Consider the following 20,794-nt stretch of genomic DNA (forward strand, 5'->3'; position numbering starts at 1 on the left):
TTTTCCTTAGTTTTTGTGGTCCCTTATGATGAATTCTTTTCTATATACTTACACTCCTCTCTCCTTTCCCTTTATCACTAATTTCTATTACTTTCTCTCCTGCCCTCCTATTTTGCTCATCTCAGCCTATGTTATTCTTAATAGGTTTTGGTTTTTTATTCTATTTAATCAATCAATCAAATATTTATTCACTATCAATTATATACGAAGCATTGGAATTATAAATTCAAAGGATGAAACAATTCACAATCTTTTGAGGAACTTAGGTTTTTATTCTTGAGAAAAACCTCATGAACACAGCTGTTTATGATTTAAAATTTTTATGGTTTTCTAGTCTTTCTTTCAGTAATCCAAACTGAAAAGTACTGAGAAAATAGATAGCCAAGTTAACTCAAGTTTCTCAAACTTTCAAAAACTTCAACTTGAGAAAAGGGAAAAGGTTTAGGTCAGTTCTTATTTTAATCTTGCCTAGTTTTCCCATCCCAAACAGTCAGCAGAAGGAATGAGAAAGGACTTAAGGGAGCAGTATCTAGTCATGAATAATTCACATATACCTTATGAATGAATGCAGGACTTTTGCTGCACCTAGCACATTTTATAGGAAGAGACAGGAAAAACATTAAGGAAGGCAAACAAATGTTACTTTCTCTTTAGTGTTTTAAAAGTGGCACAGTAAGAAAGGAAATGATCCAAATTTCAAGAAGAAACTGACTAAATTAGAAAATACCTGAGAATATGGTTTGAAAATTCTAGTATGATTGTCAAAGATTAAGTCAATTATAAGGAGAAGAGTTAAAGGAAATTTTTCTCTTCACTACTGACATGAATCTCTATGTATCTTTGCCAAGCTGCTTTATTAAATACAGACCAGAAATACATACACACACACACACGCACACACACACACACACACACACACACACACACACACACTATACTGGTCCAAATCCAGAGATAGAGTCTACATTCTCCTTTATGATTCCTATGAAGAGCCAATGATTTACCCAATGGAGTGTACCTGAGTTCAAATCTTGCCTCTAAGACTGATTATCTATGTGACTTTAAACAAATGTCTGGACTTCCATGGACCTCAGTTTCCTCATCTGAAGATGAGAAGGCTAGACTAGATTCCAGCTTTTTCATCTGTGGGTCATGACCTCATATGGGGTCTTGTAACTGAATGTGGGGAGCCATGAAATTATGATTTATTATCAGCACATTTTTTTTATTTGTATACATATTTTATATACCTACATACCTAGAGACACATAAAAATTTCTTGGACAAAAGAGTCACAAGGTAAAAAACTTTAAGGAGCCCTGGACTAGATGACATCTGAGATCCCCTTTCAAGCCCTCTTTTATTATTTGATGATTCTCTCCCAAATGTTAATCTGATCAAGTCCTATTCTGGTTCCCTGTAATAGAGTAACCTTATTTGGAAAATGAATTGTCACAGAAATTGAAAAGTTGTTTATATGAAATGAATTTATTAAATATACTAACATAATACCTTGTCTTCCTTGCAAGAAATGCCTTAGCATTTATCTGTATATGTGATAGAAATGATTCATCTTGTGCCACATTCAAATCTGGTTTTAAATGTCTTTACATAGAAAGATATTTTTCCTTTCATGGTAAAAAATAAACAGATTTCATGTACCCTTCTCTGCCCTCAAATGATATTTCTGTCTAGTCTCCAGTAAAAGAATAAATTTTCATATAAGCCTTCATATTTCATTATAAACCCTTTCATCTTTTTTTGAAAGCTTAATACAAGGTTAAAACAAAAATAACTTTTCTTAACTATCTTTTGGACCATTTCACATGAATAAAAGTTCCCCTTGTAAGAATCTTTATATTGGTCATGTAACTCTTGGTGAGTTCATCCGTTAAAATTCTGGAAAGTAGATTAAGGGAAGGATGAGAGAAAAGTGGTATCACATCCCTGAACTCTTCTATGTAATACATTATTGTAACTGCAGTGGTAAATTAGTATGTGTAAAGTTACAGGATTCTTTCTTATCCCTCTCTAGTGAAATCCAGAGAAAGTCATCCAACCTGAGGAAGGACAGTAATTCATCACCTCGGAGTGTTAAATTTCCAGAAAGAAGGAATACATCACTGGGTAAATGTTCTGTTCTTTTGGTAAAGCAGGTGAAGGTCTAATCTTTTGAAAATCTATTCTCTAAACTTTCCAAACTGAAGTGGACTGCTCCAAAAGGAATCCCTAAGAGACTGAAACATGTCTTATGATTATGGGGGAGGCTGCACTTTTATATTAAGCTCTTTAGAATATACACATACCAAGATCTCCTTTAATTGGCAGAGTCCTTAATGATTATACAAGGAACTTTCACATTGCTCTTGATTATATAAGAATAGGGATCATGCCCAGTTCCTAGCAGCAATGAGGAACTCTCCAAAAATTAGGAGTAAGGTGTATGATTGCAAAGAAAGTGATCAGAAATTTTATTTTTCCTGTCACAGTGACTCAGATGTTAGCTCCTGTAGAATCCCATAAATTGAAAATATAATTTTATTTAGACCTATTTTTATTGTCATCGAGAAATGTCCATTTTGGATGGTTAAGATATCAAATAAATTCAATAATATATTGAATAATTTCATTGCAATGTTGATGGAAATATGAATTCATAAGTGGAAGAATTTGTTTGTCAACACAGATTTAGGGGATTATTTATGATACAAAAAGGCTAAGTGCCTTGCTTAAGGAAACACAGCTAATGTGTAAGAGAAGTAGATTTGAACCAAAATATTTCCTATTCAAATAAAAAGACTAGATGAACAATTGTTAAATATCATGTCTTAGTTCCTTCCAACTATCAGATTCTATAACTTTGTGATTCTTGTTGCTCAGTTCCACCTTCTATCTTCTATATAATTCTGCCTTTTGAATGAAGGAAATCCTGGGGTCAAGATTAGATTGTAGTGAACACAAACACATGTAATCATCTGTGGTTGTTTGCTTAGCTCTATTTGTGAAAACATAAACGAAATGAAGCTGGGGTTACATGAGCCAAAGAAACTGATTGCTAGGGTTCTTCTTCATGGCTACAAATAGCATCTCTTACTTCATCAGTGCATGGTCTTGGTTACAAGGAGCATCAGACAAGAGATATAAATCCATCTATTTCTGACCACTATTGGAGTAACATTAAAAAAAGAAAAAAAATAAACCCTCAAAAGACACATGCTATTAATAGCTCAGAACATTATTTTGAAATATAGCCAGTATTTTCACTGTGAAAATGAGATTTTTCAGACTTTAGTTTATGGAAGAAGCTGGCTTGATGTGTATAAATAATAAAAATATGAAGTCTGTTCCCCTGAATGGATTCCTCAAAGCTTGAAAATCATACTTCTTGAAATTCTTTTGAATGTTTCTTAATGGAAGGAGGGCATTGCTTTCTGGGATAACAATGTTAGCCTTTGATTTTGAATAAAAATAGCTAAGATGGATAATGTTGGGGAAGATAGAATTTGTGTTTTCTTATATCTTTTCCTCTAATTGAATACTTTTAAATAAGATCATAAACATTTCATGTTTATTGGCAGATCTTTAAAATAGATGTAAGAAATGATGGATAAAAGAATAGTAATAATTATAATAATGTGAACTAGTATTTTCATAGTACTTTATAAATATTATTTCATGTCATCCTTACAACAAACTGGGAAGCAGTTGTTGCTATTTATCTCCATTGTACAAATGAGGAAACTGAAGCAGATAATGGTTAAGTGATTTGTCCATACAGTGAGTTTTGGGATTGGGTTTGAAATAGGAACTTCCTGAGTCCAGATTCATCATTCTATTCACTGTGCTACTTAGAAATTTTAAAGAAGGGATAGGTAGGACTTGATTAATTGGGCAAAAATAGTAGTAATGAAGTGTAAGCACTTAACCTAGAATCAAAATATCTAAAAGATTGCTCAGGAGTGTTGATGAGGTGAAACAGTCAGAAATTTGTAATCATTGCTGTTTTTTGAGTGAGGATGAAATTACTAAGACAGACATGTATCAGGCAGTGATTTTGAAGGATATGGTACATGAGGGCCCTCATAATTCCTAATGGGCTAATAGCTATTCTACAATTGTTTTGCATGGCATACTAATTCTATCATTATTTTTACAGTCTTTTCCAGCTCAAGACCTGATTTAGAAAACACCATAACAGATTCCATCTCCACATTCAACAGCAGTCAGGTGCTTGCACGGATTCTAAAGTTGGAAAAGGTAATTTTAGTATGCATACCACAATGAACAGATTATCTAGAGAATAGATGGGGTTCAATGAAGCACCCCATATAGGACTTTGGGATAAATATTTCTAGAGGAAATTATAAAAATTTTCCATCATTACTTAAAGTTTAATACATGGTTAAAGTAAAAATGAAAAACCACCTACTTTAGGGAGTTGTTGTGTGACTCAAAGGAGATAGTGAATGCAAAGGTCTCAGAAAACCTTAAAATATTCTCTAAATGTCAGTCATTACAATTTATGACTATGATTCAGTTCCATTTCTCCTAAGTAAAATTTCCTCTTCTTCAATGCATTTTTCTCTCAAAGTCCTGGAAAGTCAATTTTGTAAAAAAGCAGATGCTAACACATTCTCAGAAACTTTTCATGATAAATACATGATTGTAGTTTTTGATTTCATGAGAATGTGGTCTTTAAATTCCTTCCATTCTGGAACCAGTGGCCAAGATGGTATTTTCCTGACGTGTTCTCACATTAGAAACTGAATTTAAAGATTCTTATAGGTCTTATATATTTACTACTTTTTTTTTTTTTTTTTTGCTAGGTCATTTTTAAGTCCCCAGAAGTATCCAATATCTTATCTGACAAGAGGGAAAGTGTCATAAGACAAGATCCTTTAATCCCTTAAAGAGGGAAAGAAAAACAAACCAGGCTAAAATAGTACACCAAACCTGCCAACTCCTCCATACTATTGCCTCTGGAAATCTGAATGGCAGATTCTTGTTGCAAATCTTTCCCCAAAGAGGAAAATGTCCTATCCTTAATATCTTCTGTAAAACTTACCCACAGAATTTCTACTGTTATTCATTTCATGTCCATCTACTTACTTTTAAGTTTCTCAAGCTGCAAGATGATAGATATAACTTTGGGGACTCTTCAGAAATAAAAAAATACTAGTTTGGGGCATTCAAAAAAAAAAAGAAAACCTATCAGGATCAATTTTTTGAATTAAAACTTTTTATTTTCAAAACATATGCATGGATAATTTTTCAACATTGATCCTTATAAAACCTTGTGTTTCAGATGTTCCCCTCCTTCCCCCCACTCCCTCCCCTAGAAGCAAGTAATCCAATAGATGTTAACATGTTAATATTATATATATATATATATTATATATATATATACACACACACATATATATAAACATCTTAATAACATGTTAAAATATATTAAATCCACTATATGTATACATATTCATACAATTATCTTGCTGCACAAGAAAAATCAGATTAAAAAGGAAAAAAATGAAAAAGAAAACAAAATGCAAGAAAACAATCACAAAAAAGTAAAAATGCTATGTTGTGATATACATTCAGTTCCTATAGTCCTCTCTTTGGGTGTAGATGGCTCTTTCCTTCACAAGATCATTGGAACTGGCCTCAACCATTTCATTATTTAAAATAAAAGTGCTGTCCAAACTGTCCACAGATAATTGAAAGTACAATTAGCTGTATGATATTTTTGTTATAAGGTTCAAATGTATAAGGAATGTAATACTAATTTAAGTAAGAGGAAATGCATCTATTGAGTTATATCTGAGGCAATGTGACATGGTAAAGGAAATCCTTCATTTAGAATCAGGCATACCTGGATTAAAATCTTTCCTTTGACCTTAACTACTTGTATAGTCATGGGCAAGCCACTTAGGAGCATACATTTAGACCTGGAGTGACCTTTAGAGGTCATGAAGTCCAACCCCCTCATATTACAAATGAGGAAACTGAGATCTAGAGATAGTAAGTAAAATGACTTTTCCTATACCTACAAAGTGTCTGAGATAGGATTTGAACTGATTCCAAGTACAGCCCATCTTTTATAACTCTGAGCCTCAGTTTCTATACTGTAGAATGAAAATAATAGCATTATGTTGTAGTGAGGCCCAAATGAGATAATATATACAAAACATATTTACAAGTCTTAAAGCATTGAATAAATATCCATTATTATTATTATTATTAGGAGGAAGAGTACTAGAATTAGAGAAAAAAAAGACATGGGTTTAAACTTTATCTCAAGCAGCATCTCTGTCACCTTTAGCCAGTCACTTTATTTTTCTAAACCACTGTTTACTTATCACCAAAATGAGAGTAATAATGTTTGTTCTATTGACTACTCCGAATTATAGTGCAGTGCTTAATTGCTATTTTTTGAACTTCAGAAAAATACACAGGGTGTACAAAATTTTAGTGCAGCTTAAATTTTAAATAATTTATATTTTACTTGCTTGAAAGTGCACTGAGGCACTGTATTTGTCTTTAGACACTATTCTGTAATTAAATTCATCAATAAGTGTATGTGTTTATATTAGTCAAGTGTTTGGGAGTAAGCTAATTTTTTTGTGTAGCATAAATAGTTCAATACACATACTCGTAAATGAATGATATACCGAAAGACAAAAATAGATATGACATTGCCTGCTCTATTGCTATTCCAACATAAACTACCATAGAACAAAATATGACTATTAATGCTCATCATTGTAAAGGGAGATGACTGTTATCATTTAGTCTAGTCCAGTCTCTGGAAATCTGAGTTTGAACCAAGCACACTGGAAAGTATCCAATATTTCCTGGATCCTAAAATAGCAACTCAATTCTGCTCTCAAGCCACTTCAAGGACAAGGTGAAAGCTAGGGAGAAATTATATTGTCTCATTTTACTTTCTTCTATGCTGACCTCTGGGAATTCATCTTGCATTTTAATTGGATAAATAGCATAGAATCTCAAAACACATTGTGTGTATTTGTACAGGATTTTGTACATGTATATTTATTTTCTACACCATTAGAGTGTGATCTCCTTGAGGACAAGGATGTCTTTTGCCTCTTCTTTGTATTCCAGATATTGGATACTGTGCCTGGCACACAGTAAATATTAATAAATGGTTATTAAACTGAAATTGACTTAAACCCTTCAATAAAACTATTCAATAGTGATGAAATTATAAAATTTTCCTAATTTGCAAAAGAAGACATTTGGAATTTGTCCAATAATGCCCAGTAAATTAAAAAAAAAACAGTAATTCCAATAAAAGAATTCATAATAATAGTTGATATAGTTACATTTGTAAAGGCCTTCCCATAGATTATTTAATTGAATTATCACACTTACCAATTCTGTGAGGTAGGCAATGCATTTATTATTAGTCTTATTTGCAGATGAGAACGTTGAATCTCTAAAAAGTTGAATCATTTGTTCATGGTCATACAACTAGTAAGTAGTAGAGAGATTTGAATATGAGTCTATCTCAAGTCCAAGATCAGTTGTCTTTCTGCTGTACTACACAGGTGGTAAAAATTAGAGTAAGGTGTAAAAGAAGAAGGATGTCAACATAGTACCTTTGCAAATAATCTTGACTTTTCCTCTTCTCCCCTCCTCTATCATGGTTTTTGTTGCCCTTCCAGGAATGATCAGATGAATTAATCGTAGGGACTTGTTCATGTATATCCATGTAAAACAAACATCTGTAGATGGAAACATGGAAAAGGCACTATTTAGAGTGCTTTTCAGGCTATATTGTTCTGTATTTTCCCATGATATTTAGGATAGTGGTTGAATTTTGTGTTGGTCACACTCAGGCACTAAATTCTTGAGAATCATAAAAGTTAAGCAAAATGTGCCCCTGTACATGCCTTGTTTAATTGATCATAATGAATGTGGTCAACCTTAAGGCTGATAAAAATGGCACATCAGAGACTCCCCTCCAATAAGTAAATCCTTTAGGACTCCATTAGCAAAACTTTTTAGCTTGAGAGCATTTGCTAATTACAAGAAGCTTGATCTTTTTTTTTATTATTAATTTTATAATTATAATTTTTTTTGACAGTTTATATGTATGAGTAATTTTTTTTTATAACATTATCCTTTGTATTCATTTTTCCAGATTTCCCCCTCCCTCCTTCTACTCCCTCCCCTAGATGACAGTCAATCCCATACATTTTACATGTGTTACAGTATAACCCAGATACACTATATGTGTGTAAATACCATTTTCTTGTTGCACATTAAGTATTGGATTCCAAAGGTATAAATAACCTGGGTAGATAGACAGTAGTGCTAATATTTTACATTCAATTCCCAGTGTTCTGTCTCTGGTCGTTTCTGTCCATCATTGATCAGCTGGAAGTGAGTTGATCTTCCTAGGTTCTTTCCTGCTTATAACTCTTCTGGTCAAAACTGCTCAATTTGCAAATAAAGAATTTGAATCTTGGAGAAGTGAGGTTATTTGTCCAGTCACACAACTCTAGAGGACCCAATCATTCAGCTCTAGAGTCTTTCCACACTAAACTTTGCTTTTATGAAACTCATGTTTTTCATCTATGAAAATGAAAGGGTTGGATTAAATAATCACTAAAGTTGTTTTTGGCTTCAAAATTCTGTGATCCATAACTCAGTTGAAAAAGAAACATGACAAAGGAGGAATAAGTCAAAATTTGGAATTCACAAATGAACACTTATAGATCCTAAAACACATATACTAAGGGTCTTCATTTTTCTGTCCCATTCAAAAATAATAACATTTTCTGGATAGTCTCACATATAGGTGTGCCTCCTGAGTCTCTCTCTCTGGCTCCCTGCTAAGAAAAAAAGAAAGAAAATTTCATGCTTTAAAAACTTCTTTTGCTGGCAGAGATTTTTAATTCCATGGTACATTTAGATTATTTAGTCAGAGAAGGAAAACTAATTTATTCAAATATAGTTTATGTAAATCCTGTATTTTTATTAATGGCAAGAGTTTCCCGAAATTCTTTCTCCCCTTCTTCTTTCCCTCCTCCTTTTCCCCAGTCTTTTTTCGTTTTCATTTCTTTCTCCTTTCTCCCTTCCCTCTTCTCTGTCATACACACACAATTTCACATATGTGTTCATTATATTCAAAGTATTATTGACCATTTACTAAAGACATTTTCAGGAACCCTAGAACATTGACTTTTGAATCTTTCATATTGATTACTATTGTCGGTTCCTTTTTTTCTAGATGATAAAGCAAAATTCAACTTCAGAAAACTTAAGAAGAGAAATCTGTGAGAATCATCCATCCTATACAGTGGATGACACTTTTTCATGGAACACTCTAGGGAAAAATATTTTCAGCCAGTTTTGCCTTTCCAATATAACTCTCTTAGAGTCATCTATCCAAGAACTAAGAAACCAGCTCTCTCAGGTAAGTTGAAAGTGTTTGATTAGCAGAGTCAAATATCACCTGTTTCTCATCCTTCCTTTGCTATTGAGTCACTCTGAGTCTAAGGGCTGGTATTGACCTAGATCAGTGGTGGAATGTTGCAGGAATATTTCTCTGCTCTCATAATGTCTATAGCTCACTATTGTAGGGCTGTCTCCTCAATGTTTTCTTGAATTGTTTAATCTTATGCAATATCCTCCCTTGTGTAGGATCACCATTATTTCAATATCGAATCCCAAAGGTTGCAGTGCTGTTAAGGCATACCTGCCCCATGGATTATGAGATAAGGTTTTGTTTCAGAGTGGATTAGAGTTCCCATATGGTGGAGATTGTTGTGGAAATGCCTCAAGCTGTATGACTTGTGAAAGTGTAGTAACAATTAAAAAAATTAGTAACACCCAACTTGAAAGGGGTATTAATAAGGAAAGAATTTGGAAAGAGTATTGAGCTAGGAATTAGGAGATCTGCTTTTTGGACTTCGCTCTGCCACTATGTTAAATGGAAGGGGGCAGTGTCCTGCTAGATGATCTTTATGGTCTCTTCCAGCTGTAACATTTCTTGATGGATCATAAGTTGAATCTGGTCAATGTTTCCCTTAAAAATATTACAGAGTATCTTCAAGAGCATTCTCTTGTGGTTCCCAAAGAAACATTAGTAATACAATTCAATTGTTATTTATTAAATGCCAGGGTCTTGTGCTAAGTGTTAAGTATACAAAGTGAAACCAAAATAATTCCTACCTTCAAGGATTTTATGTTCTAATAATATTACAAAAATAAGTAATAAAAAAGTTTATTCAAAATGATTTAGAATGGAGAGGAAGGGCTAAGGAACAGGAAATGTGTCAAGGGAGAAGGGGGAAAAAAGCATGAGGGAAAAAAAATCTCATGTAGAGGGTAGCACTTAAGCTGAGCCTTAAATTACGGATCTAAACATGATATTTTACACTTAAGATCATTCTCCCATATTCAAGAAATTAATTTCCTTTTTCCATTCATTCCAGAGACATTAGCAGTCACTATCTACTTTTAATATTCTTTGTAGAATATAATAATAGTAAAAAACTTTTTAAAGGTATGTAGATTAACAACAATTTAGTAATTTTCAGTGAAATTGCAGTGATCCAGCTCTAATTTTCCCTACTTAATAGAAAATCCCGATTTTATGGAACATTTATGATCAACCAATCAATAAGTATTTGTCTATTTAAAAAATTATACTAGGCCCTGAGAAAAAGAGAAAAAACAAAATGCCTCTACTTTCAGGAGATAATAATAATAAACATGTATCCATAAAATAGATTGTAAGGAATTAATTTTGCCTATCCCATGCTACTACAAACATTCCATTATGTATAATTCCACACATCATGGGGGTTGGGACTTTAAGAAATAAAAGATCTTTTAGAAAGAAGTAAATTCTGAAAGAAGTGCTTTCTTTTTTAAAAAACAGTCACATTTTCCAAATCAGTGAGTGAAGATTAAAACTGTTCTAATATCATTTTTGTTCCTTTGATTTTTTTCTTCAGATCTCAAATAACCCCAACAATCAAATGATAGTCTTCCAAAAATCAGCCAGAGTGCTGTCATTCTTTTCACAACTACAGGATCAAACTGCATTGTGGCAGTTTCTTTCAAGTGTTCCCAGTTTGTTCCAAGATGACACAAAATTAAAAGAGTTATTAGATATCCTCCATAAAGCAAACAGGTAAGGATATAGGAGACTCAGGTGGGAAGGGATTGCCTATAAAAGTATGTTTATAAGGTCACCTATGAAGGTCACGAAAAGGTATTTAGTTCATTGAAATGCCAAGCATACTATCCCACACCATGTAATTACAGACATTTGGTATGACAGAGGCAAGGTGAGTGAAGGTCAATTTAGACTATGTCCTGTAGATCTTGTGCCAGAATGTTCTTTACAGGGTGTTTTCAAGTACATGATATGGTTCATTCAGTTTTAAATGTCTGAAATGTAATTACTGTCCTTACATTCCTTTGCAAAATTAGTCTGCTTTCTCAAAAACATGGGACCATGTCATTTTTGTCAGTTTCTCTTCTATTTTACTATCTTCAGATACATGAATAAGAAGAAAGTGCATTTTTTCTTAAATATGTAAGGAATAGGGAGAATTGGATCTCTTATTTCATCTGTATAGGGCTAAATCTGCAAGAGGGAAGTCCCAATTCAAGTTAGCAATTTCTCTGTAACTTTTATTCTAAGAGTGTGGTCTGGAGAAATGAGAACTTAATACAAATCTAATATGTGTCATATGTGTCCAGGCTCCAAGGCCAACTCTCTATTCATTATGCCAGAGATGTCACACACAAAGCCCTTGGATAGCCTGCAATTTACCACACTACAGACTAGATTAAAATTAAATTGAAAATATTTAATAAATAAACAAAAATGTAATACAATATATATAATGTTAATTTATGTTTTTCTAAAGTCAATATGCAGCTTCCAAGATGCTTATGTCTAATTTAGTGGTCCGTCTTTTCTATTAGAGTTTGAGACCACTGCACCAATTGATATTAGTAACTAAAAAGTAGTCAACCTAAGAAAATGAGCTTGTGTTCCAATTTAGAATTTTCATATGAATATCCTGTGTTATGAATATGTGAGAATGATAGACACTGGGACAGTAGAGAGTAGGTTTTTAAGTGAAGAAATTCTGAGTTCTAGTACTGAATGAGTGACCAAGAAGCAAGGGACTTAATCACTCTGTGGTCTTGCCAATTCTTTGATATCATTAAGTTACAGAAAATTTGCTAGTTTGCCTTAGTGGAGAGAACTTAAGGTTTTGAAGCTCCTTACACTAATGAAATCACAGGTTTGAATAAAACAAACAGACAAACATAAACTCCCCCTGTGTGAATTTCATGTGGAAAAACAAATATTAATTCTCTATGAAATACCAGTAGAGTGAAACATGTAGAAAGAGAATTATAGTGAGGCAATTAGGTAGCACAGTGGATAAATCACTGGACCTGACATTAGAAAGCCATCAGTAAAACCTAAGTTCAAATTCAATCTATCTACCTCAGTTTCCTCATCTATAAAATGGGAATAAGAATAACTACCTTCTAATGTTGTTGTAAGGACCAAGTGAGAATATTTGTAATATACTTTTCAAACTGAAAATTCTGTATAAATGCTAGCAATTGCTGGTATTATGGTTTTTAAAAATTTGATTTGATAGAAAAATGTTGTTTGTTATAATTATATGGATTACTAGATAATAATTATATAGATAATTTTTGACAGAATTAAAAAAGAAAGAAAGAAAGAAATAGCAGCTCTTTATAGAAACAAAAAACAAAAAACAAAAAAACAAACAAAAAAAAAAAAACAAAGGTCATTTCATTGTCTTATCTGCTCCAAACAATTGTCATTCTTTAAGTGACTACTTAATTGTCCCCAATTTGTAAACCTTTTTCTTTACTTGGGCCTCCTTTAATTAATGTTTCTATACTGGCAAGATGTTCCTTAAGAAGCCATAAGTTCCCTCAAGCTTGACAATATTTATCTCCTAGCTTGTGGCCTCACTGCTCTTGTCCTGGTCTTTAGTGAACAAGTAATAGTCACAAATGAGCCTCATAAATACTCTTCCTCATTTCCTCTGGATTGTTCTGTCCAGTGATAAATGGTTCCAAACCCCAAATCACCCAAATCAGATTTCAATAATGTTGCAGTTGTGACACAATTGAGCAAAACCGAGAGTGCTTGAAAGCTATACAAGTAAAGGTCAAAGCTAATTTTGGGCCTAGACATATATTAACAAGTGTATAAACCTCTACCTTTCATTTTTTTGCCTTATTCCTAGGGACATTGTGGGGAAATTTTCACTTTGAGTAGATGAAGAGGAGAAAAAATTAGTTTACAGGAGAAAATATTTCAAGTCATTATCACCTAGAAAATTAATTGTGGGAAGCATTTTTTTGTGGAGTGGGAAATGAAACAAGGAAAGAAGGACTTTTTTTAAGCCTTAATTTATTCAGAGAAGAAAACATTGATGTCCAGTGCAGGTAATAGGCTAGAGCTGGACATAAATCCCAGTGTGGGACCAACAAGTTGGATTTTAAGGTATAATTCAGAAGTCAGACTCAAGGGATTAAGATATCAAGATGAGATTGGGTTAAATGGCAAATGAAGGCCACCATAGAATTGGGAAGTCCTATATCTGATACTGGCTAAGTAAGACTAACTTGTCTGAATAATATGCTTAATTTCTCATATTCTCCCAAGTAGTCCTCTACAACAGGGGTTGTTAAATTACTTTGCTTATTTACACTTAAAGTTTTATTTAAATATGTAAAAATAATTCTTAGTTTTGGCCTCCTATGCCAATTCTTGCTTTAAGACATGAAGCTGTAAATCAGATGTTGATCTTTATCATTAGAGGAATTTCCTTACCTTGGAGTTCCCTATACCAAATGCCATGGAGGGGAGGATTGTTAGAGTAGAGAAAGACCATTTCTAGGACTTCTAGGATTAACATTCCATGATCCTATTCTCTTTGAATATGAGATCCATTCATTGAAAACATCAAAAGTTAAACCCAAACTCTATTGTCATGCATATGGTCGGCCTACATGAATTGGAATATAAGAAAGGAATTATATTTTATATTCCAAATTACATATATGCACTGATAATGGTGTGAGAAAGAAATTTGAAGATTTACTATTGAATTATAAATCACATAGAGTGAACTTGCTCCTGGATTGTCAACTAGCAGTAAACTGCTTAATGATATAAGATAAACTCAAGGTATTTGGAAGCCTTTTGTTTTTTGAAAAGGGGAATAAGCATTTCTATAGTACTTACTATGTGCCAAGCATTGTGCTAAGCACTTTTGCCAATACTATCTCATTTGATTCTTACAATCAAATGGAATCAGGTGCTCTTGTTATCGCCTTTTTGACAAGGAAAAAACAAGGCAGTTAATTTGTCAAATATATGAACTGAAATCTCATCTTGTTTGCCTAAAGGTGATCATTTGATAAAAAGCCTTTTGTTTTGATTACCACTCTCAGTAAATGAAAATGTTGAATGTCTATCTCTTTGATAAGTATTTTAAAATTCCCTGCTTGTAAAATGCAAACATATCTGTACTTGTGCAAATATATTTTCATTTACAAATTGCTATCATCTGGAGAAAAGCATTTTCTTAAGCTATCCATTGCTTTAGAAAAAAAAGTAAAACATAACCATAAAGTATGAATTTGCTAATTAGTCTTCTTTCCTATCAGGTAGTCTTTAGTCCTAGCAGAAGCAACCAGGCCTATGTAAGTGCTGAAAATTAGTTAATTAGGCTCTTAATTTTCAGTTCCAATCAAAATAGAAGGATTCTTGGTCTAAGGGATTTTCTTACCTGAGAGTTCCTTATACTAATGAAATTATAGGTCTGGAGGGGGAAAAAACGTCCTTTCTAATCCTACCATCCTTTGGCTGCATGAATAAGTTTAAAGGTACAGTCTGGAATTTAACTAAAATATGAGTAATTTTGAAAAAAATATATAGTATTTTAAAATGGCATAATATACTTCAATACTCAGTATTTTTATTTTCATGGATCCTATTTAAGAACAAAACTGTTGGATTTCATGACCTCCAATATCTATTTTAACTTCAAATTAGTGATTCTATAATTCTGTTATTAAATTTTGGATATGATTTCTAATCTTGTTTCTTTTAAGGGAAAAAAAACCCATCTTCTCCTTTGTAATCTTAACAGCAGAATGTCAAACTAATGTGAACTTTACTTACTTCATTTTTTGGCCTTTTTAAAAAATAAATGCTATTTTGAGGCTGTGGGTTTTCTGTGAATGTCATGCTCCACTCAGGCTGGAGAACACCATGCTGGGATTTTGTGCATGAATAGGCAAACAAGTAATTAAATTACAAAGGCAGCCTCTTGTCTGTTATGTTATAGGAATAATTTCCTACTCTCCAGCCATTTTCCACTTGAGTAACCTTTTGTTTCTGTCTGTAAACCTTGAAACACAATCTGGTTTAATTGTTTTTCAACTCGTTAGTGCTCTGTTGGTAGTGCAGAAGGTTTCTCCACATGTCACGAATAACGAAGGATTCAAGACCATCCAGAAGTCTGTTAAGCATCTGCTCTACACCCTGGACTCTTCAGACCAAGGTATTTCACTTCAATGCTACTATGGTCAAAGTGTTATTATGTGGTCCAGAATAGCATCAAAGCGAACCAAGTAAAAATTATAACATATAATGTTGGGATTCATATGTTGTCTGTGGTATGGCTAAAGACTATCCCAAAATGATGTTCAGAATGTGGAGAGACAAGGAGGGAAATAGATTGTGCTTGGTTAAATTTTTGTTCAACATGGAAATGACCATTATTGGTAAATGAATTTGAACTTTTAGATATAAAATCCAGGATTTCACCTCAGCAAGACACTTTAATGTGGCAGTAATTAGGAGGGTAGTTCTCATTTAATTTAACCAATCATAAGCTTCTTTTAAATACCATAAATTATAAACTCAACTGAACTTTACCTATTTTTGTTACTCTACCATTCCCCCTTTTACTCCTCCACACACTTCAATCAATAGGTAAAGTTTGGTCATTAGCAGTGACATAATAACCCCTGTTCATCATTCTAAATGGGTATCTTTTTGCTTTAAAGGAGGACAAGTCAAGGATGGGAGGATTAGTGCAGCTCCACCATCTCTAGTAGTAAAACAAATAAAAAATCATGCCCTCTATTGGTAACTTTTTAAGTAGGAGGACAGTATCATATATTTTGGAGGAGAAGGAGAGAATCTGGAATTTGATTAAAGTAATTCCTCCTTCACATACATTCTTGCTCTCATTTATTTTCACTTGTGGATAAATGAAGGAACTGTTCTTTGTCATGTGATTTTTTTTTCTAGATATAATTTCTCACTTCGAAATACTATGTAGTAGGTTTTTTTTTTAATCTTCAAGACAGCAAGCAATGAAAGTGATATTAATGCTTCTTCCATGGTTCTAATAGGCTTTTTAAAAAAATCAACTCTGAACACTGCTATTATCCTGTTTCAATGAAAAGCAAGAGGCAAAGGAATTAGAATAATAGCTAGTAGAATACCTAAATTGAAAAGTTTTATTAGTTTTACAAAATTTTTCTTTCTGTCTGATTATTTTATCAATGACTAGTAGGCAGGATTGGTGTGATAGTTTAGTTTCATGTGTCTTTTAATGATCTTAAAAAAAAAAAAAAAACAGCAAAAGAGCCAAAGCTGTCAAAACTTAGGCCTAATATTCAGTGTCAGTTCAGTAATATATTATCACTCTTTTTCTTTGTGCTCTTTCCATTTGTATTTTAAAGTTTCAAGAACCTTCATTAAGTCCCTCCCCACCATCCTCTTTTATCATCAGACTCACACCTTATAATTATAGAGCAAGGTGATAAAGTTGTGAAGTTTCACAAAGGACAAAAGTTTCAAAAGCTTTTCAAGTGCTCTTAAAGCCAAAGAAATAAATAGTAGTTGAGATTAACAGAGATAACAAAAGTTTTATAAACACACACATACATACACACATGCCCATGTGTATGTATATATGCAGAAATATATATGTATGTGTATTATAACTCAACTTTTCCCTCAAAATAATATTATCCAGTTAGCAACCAGGGAACATTCCGTGTGTGTGTGTGTGTGTGTGTGTGTGTGTGTGTGTGTGTGTGTGTGTGTGTGTGTGTGTGTAAATTAAGCCACTTGCTCAGGGTCACATATCTAGGAAGTATTCAGCATCTGAGGCTGGATTTTAACTCAGATCCTCCTGATTTCAGAGCTGGTGCTCTATCCACTGCACCATCTTACTGCTCCTAGGTCTCTTTCCTTATTATGATAGTAAACTTTCGAAAGTTTCAGGGGAATCACTGTTTTGTTTTGTTTTGTTTTACCCAGAAAGGAGCAAAAAGTATAAAAAAAAAAAAAGTTAGTTAAAATATCTAAGTAAATAATTCATAGTAATTTTGGTATGCTTTGGGTTTTTTAAGTTCTTGAATGTTCATTAGGTAATTAGAATTTTAATATTTGCAATTTGGAACACTGGAGTTCTAAGAGCAAAGTTTACCATTGTACCTCATTGAAGTCTGCTTTTTAACAAAATATGAAAATTTCTGTAAGTTAGTAAAACAAAACGAAACAAAAAATCCCCATAGCCATACCCTCCCTGCTTTGTGGAGGTTATTACTATGCTAGACTTTTATGTATACTTTTTCTAAACATGTCTGATCTCACCAGTAAAAAAGAAGTAAATTCTGACTTCATAGAGGTCCATTAAATTTTACACTTCATTAACATCTATTTAGTACATCATTTCTTCAAAGATATTTTTAGTCCCTTAGGGACGAAAGATCAAATTTGCCTTCAGAAAGTCAATTTATTCCCATCTTGGCATCAGGGTTGGGGCCAATATTCATCTGTTAAAAATCATTTCTCCTAGTTATTCATTTTATCAATTGAATGAGGAAGAAAAATTCCATTATTCTTTTATATACTCAAAGTAAATTTCTTAGCATCACATGGGAACCTAGTGGTAGATCCAGAGGGAACCCTGGAAAGAGCAGTAAAAGCTAATATATAAGCAAAGATCTTTGCAAACTTTAAAGTACTATATAAATGTCAGCTATGATTATTATTAGTAGTATTATAAGAGATCACTGGTTTACCTCACACATTCAAACATGTCTACCACTCATGACAGACAATTTTCTATTCCAGGCCTCTCCATTCCCAAACTTTCATCTTAATTAATATTTCATTTGTCTTTAGAATTAGTTATTACAAGGAAGAAATCATCCCTTATATCCTGAAAAGAGCTTGGGCAAGTCTTACCTCATGACCAGTAAGATTTAAACACTATGTAGGAGAGCAGAGATGACCAAACTAAACAGTTCTCTGGTACTAAACAATAATACCAGAGACAACACTATGGAAATATGACTAGGATAATAATTCAAGAAAGAGCCTTTTGAAATTGTAGAGCTATTTTTATTAACACAAGAAGTTAAGTTAGCTATATTGATTGGCAGAATGTACAACAGCACTATATTGTGTCAATAAGAGCTCATAGGCAACATTAGAATACATTAACTGGAGAAAACAAAAGAGATATTAGACTCAATAATAAAACATCCTATTGATAGAGATTGGGTTGAATAGAAAAGCTTCAATTACTGAGATGTATTAGTTTCTTTATAAAGAATGAAGAGCATCTCAAGAGAAGGTGTTTGCATTGAGAAGCACAGTGATATCATTTCTACAAATGGGATAGATAAAAGCATCAGTGTAATGCATATTTTTTTAATTTATGGTGCAACCGTTGAGAACATTTTCCTTTTTAATGTTGACATAATGCTATTGGATATTTATACTTTTACAACATAACTTTCTACAGGAAGTTGAATTAGCAACATGTTTAACTTTTACGGTTAATGGGTTAAATATTTCAACATTCAACATAATTTGCCCCAGACCAACCTCTTTCCCAATGTATCATGGCAATATTTGAGGCTAACCAAAATAGTTCTTCTAACATGGTCCAGTTTGCATTTTCAGCTGCAATCGTAATAGATCAGGAATTCATGTTTAGGAAAGGTTATAGATACAATGAAGCAATAGACAGTGATGTCAGTAGGCATCGAAGCAGAGCTTGGTTCAATTGAAGGAAGAACATCTTCAGGTCAAAACCTAAATACTGGAAGTTATCCCATTGCTTTGTTTAGCATTTGATCTTGCTTTTATTTTACAATAGCCACCTATGATTCTAGACCCAAGGCAGAATAACTACTTTGACTGTAGAGTTTGAGTGAGACTAGAATTTGTTAGAAATATAGGGCTTTGATCTTCAAGGCAAGGTTGTTTAGTATGCAGATGTTTTTCTTTTTTATAAAATGTTTCTAACAGTTATAAAATCAAAGGTGTCTCATCATTTCTGTAAGGGGAAAAACCCTCAAGATTTTATTCTTGTTTCATTAATTCAAAATAGATCCAGGAAGTTTTTACTTTAAGTTTTATAACAACAAAAAAGCTAATAACATTTTTTAAAAGTTTTAAAGGACAGTCAATATCAATGTTATTTTTCCAGGTGGACCAGGCAATGCAACATCTCGTTGGAAGGAGGAAGGTGAAGAAAAATTATCTCCAAGCAGTCTAGCTGCCCAGTAAGTGTACATACATTTCCTCCCTAAATGAACATGTGCTTTGCCTGAGTAATCAGAACAATTTATAAAGGTAATGGTCAACATAGATATGTATGGGATTATAAACACTTGACTTTTGCTTTTCAATATTATTAAATATCTTTTTCATGCAAAGTATGAACTGGAAATAGAAAGAGAAACATGGAAAAAAAGTCTTTTCCCTCAAAGATCTTTTATTCCTTGTACAACATGCAGATTCGTATGTATAACACAAAGTAATTTGAGGTTAGAAAGAGCACAAAAGCCAAGCCTTTGGAGAAAGTTAAAGAGTCCAGCATGTCAAAGAGATGAGGGGATACTTTTTAATCATAGGGTATCCCTTATTTGAATGCACAGGAGAGGGGGATGGAATTTATCAGTAGTATAGTTGAGTAAAGCATGGAGTGCATAAAGTTATATTATTTGGTCAGCCTATAAGCCAATTGTTAGTTTTGTCTCCCATGACAATTGAATTGTAAAAGATCTATATGCCTTTTCATTTTAAGTAAAAAAAAAAAAAGTTTTAGATATTTCTGGAGATAAACTTTTTTTTTTTTTTTTCAGAAATAGATGCATGCCCAATAATCTGCAGGTCTCAGAATCATTAAAGTCTGAATCTTACCTGAAAATTTTTTTCTTCAAATTAAAACTTCTCAGATATCTGGTGTTGTTAGTCTCCATCATAGTCCCTAATTCTGTTAGAAATAGATATAAGCCATGACTTCTCCAAAATTTTGACATAAAAACCTCAATAGCCAGGAATAAGTCATTAGCTTCTCTTAGCCTCAATTACTATAACATCAAGGTAATAATACTCCATAGGATTTCTTTGAGATTCAAATGATATATACAGAGGAGTCAAGGTAACAACTCAATAAAGATTTGATAAGTATTTACTCTGTACAGGGAACATAGACACAAGTAGAAAGACACTCCCTATTTTCTGGGAGCTTGTATTCTATTTCATATTATATATAATCTATATTATATTCTAATTAAGGAATATAATATATTTTAAAAGTAATTAAAATTAAAAGAAGAGGAGTTGGGGAATGAGAGATGGAGGTATTAGTAACAGTGGCATGGTAGATCAAGTCCAGAGATTCAGGAGCACCTTCTGAAG

The 20,794-nt window shown here is 32.8% G+C and overlaps 1 protein-coding gene across 1 annotated transcript in view; it reads left to right on the forward strand.

Annotated features, from left to right (window-relative positions):
- Positions 1-20,794, forward strand: part of ABCA12 (ATP binding cassette subfamily A member 12) — a 220,276-nt gene that overhangs the window by 88,994 nt on the left and 110,488 nt on the right. Inside the window, exons 5-10 of the mRNA XM_074298763.1 lie at positions 2,036-2,127; positions 4,157-4,257; positions 9,257-9,442; positions 10,989-11,167; positions 15,505-15,617; positions 19,578-19,653. Of these exons, the coding sequence (XP_074154864.1) occupies positions 2,036-2,127; positions 4,157-4,257; positions 9,257-9,442; positions 10,989-11,167; positions 15,505-15,617; positions 19,578-19,653 (747 nt within the window). The remainder of the gene's footprint in view (positions 1-2,035; positions 2,128-4,156; positions 4,258-9,256; positions 9,443-10,988; positions 11,168-15,504; positions 15,618-19,577; positions 19,654-20,794) is intronic.

The sequence above is a fragment of the Sminthopsis crassicaudata genome, chromosome 3 (genome assembly GCF_048593235.1).
Source record: "Sminthopsis crassicaudata isolate SCR6 chromosome 3, ASM4859323v1, whole genome shotgun sequence".
NCBI lineage: Eukaryota > Metazoa > Chordata > Mammalia > Dasyuromorphia > Dasyuridae > Sminthopsis > Sminthopsis crassicaudata.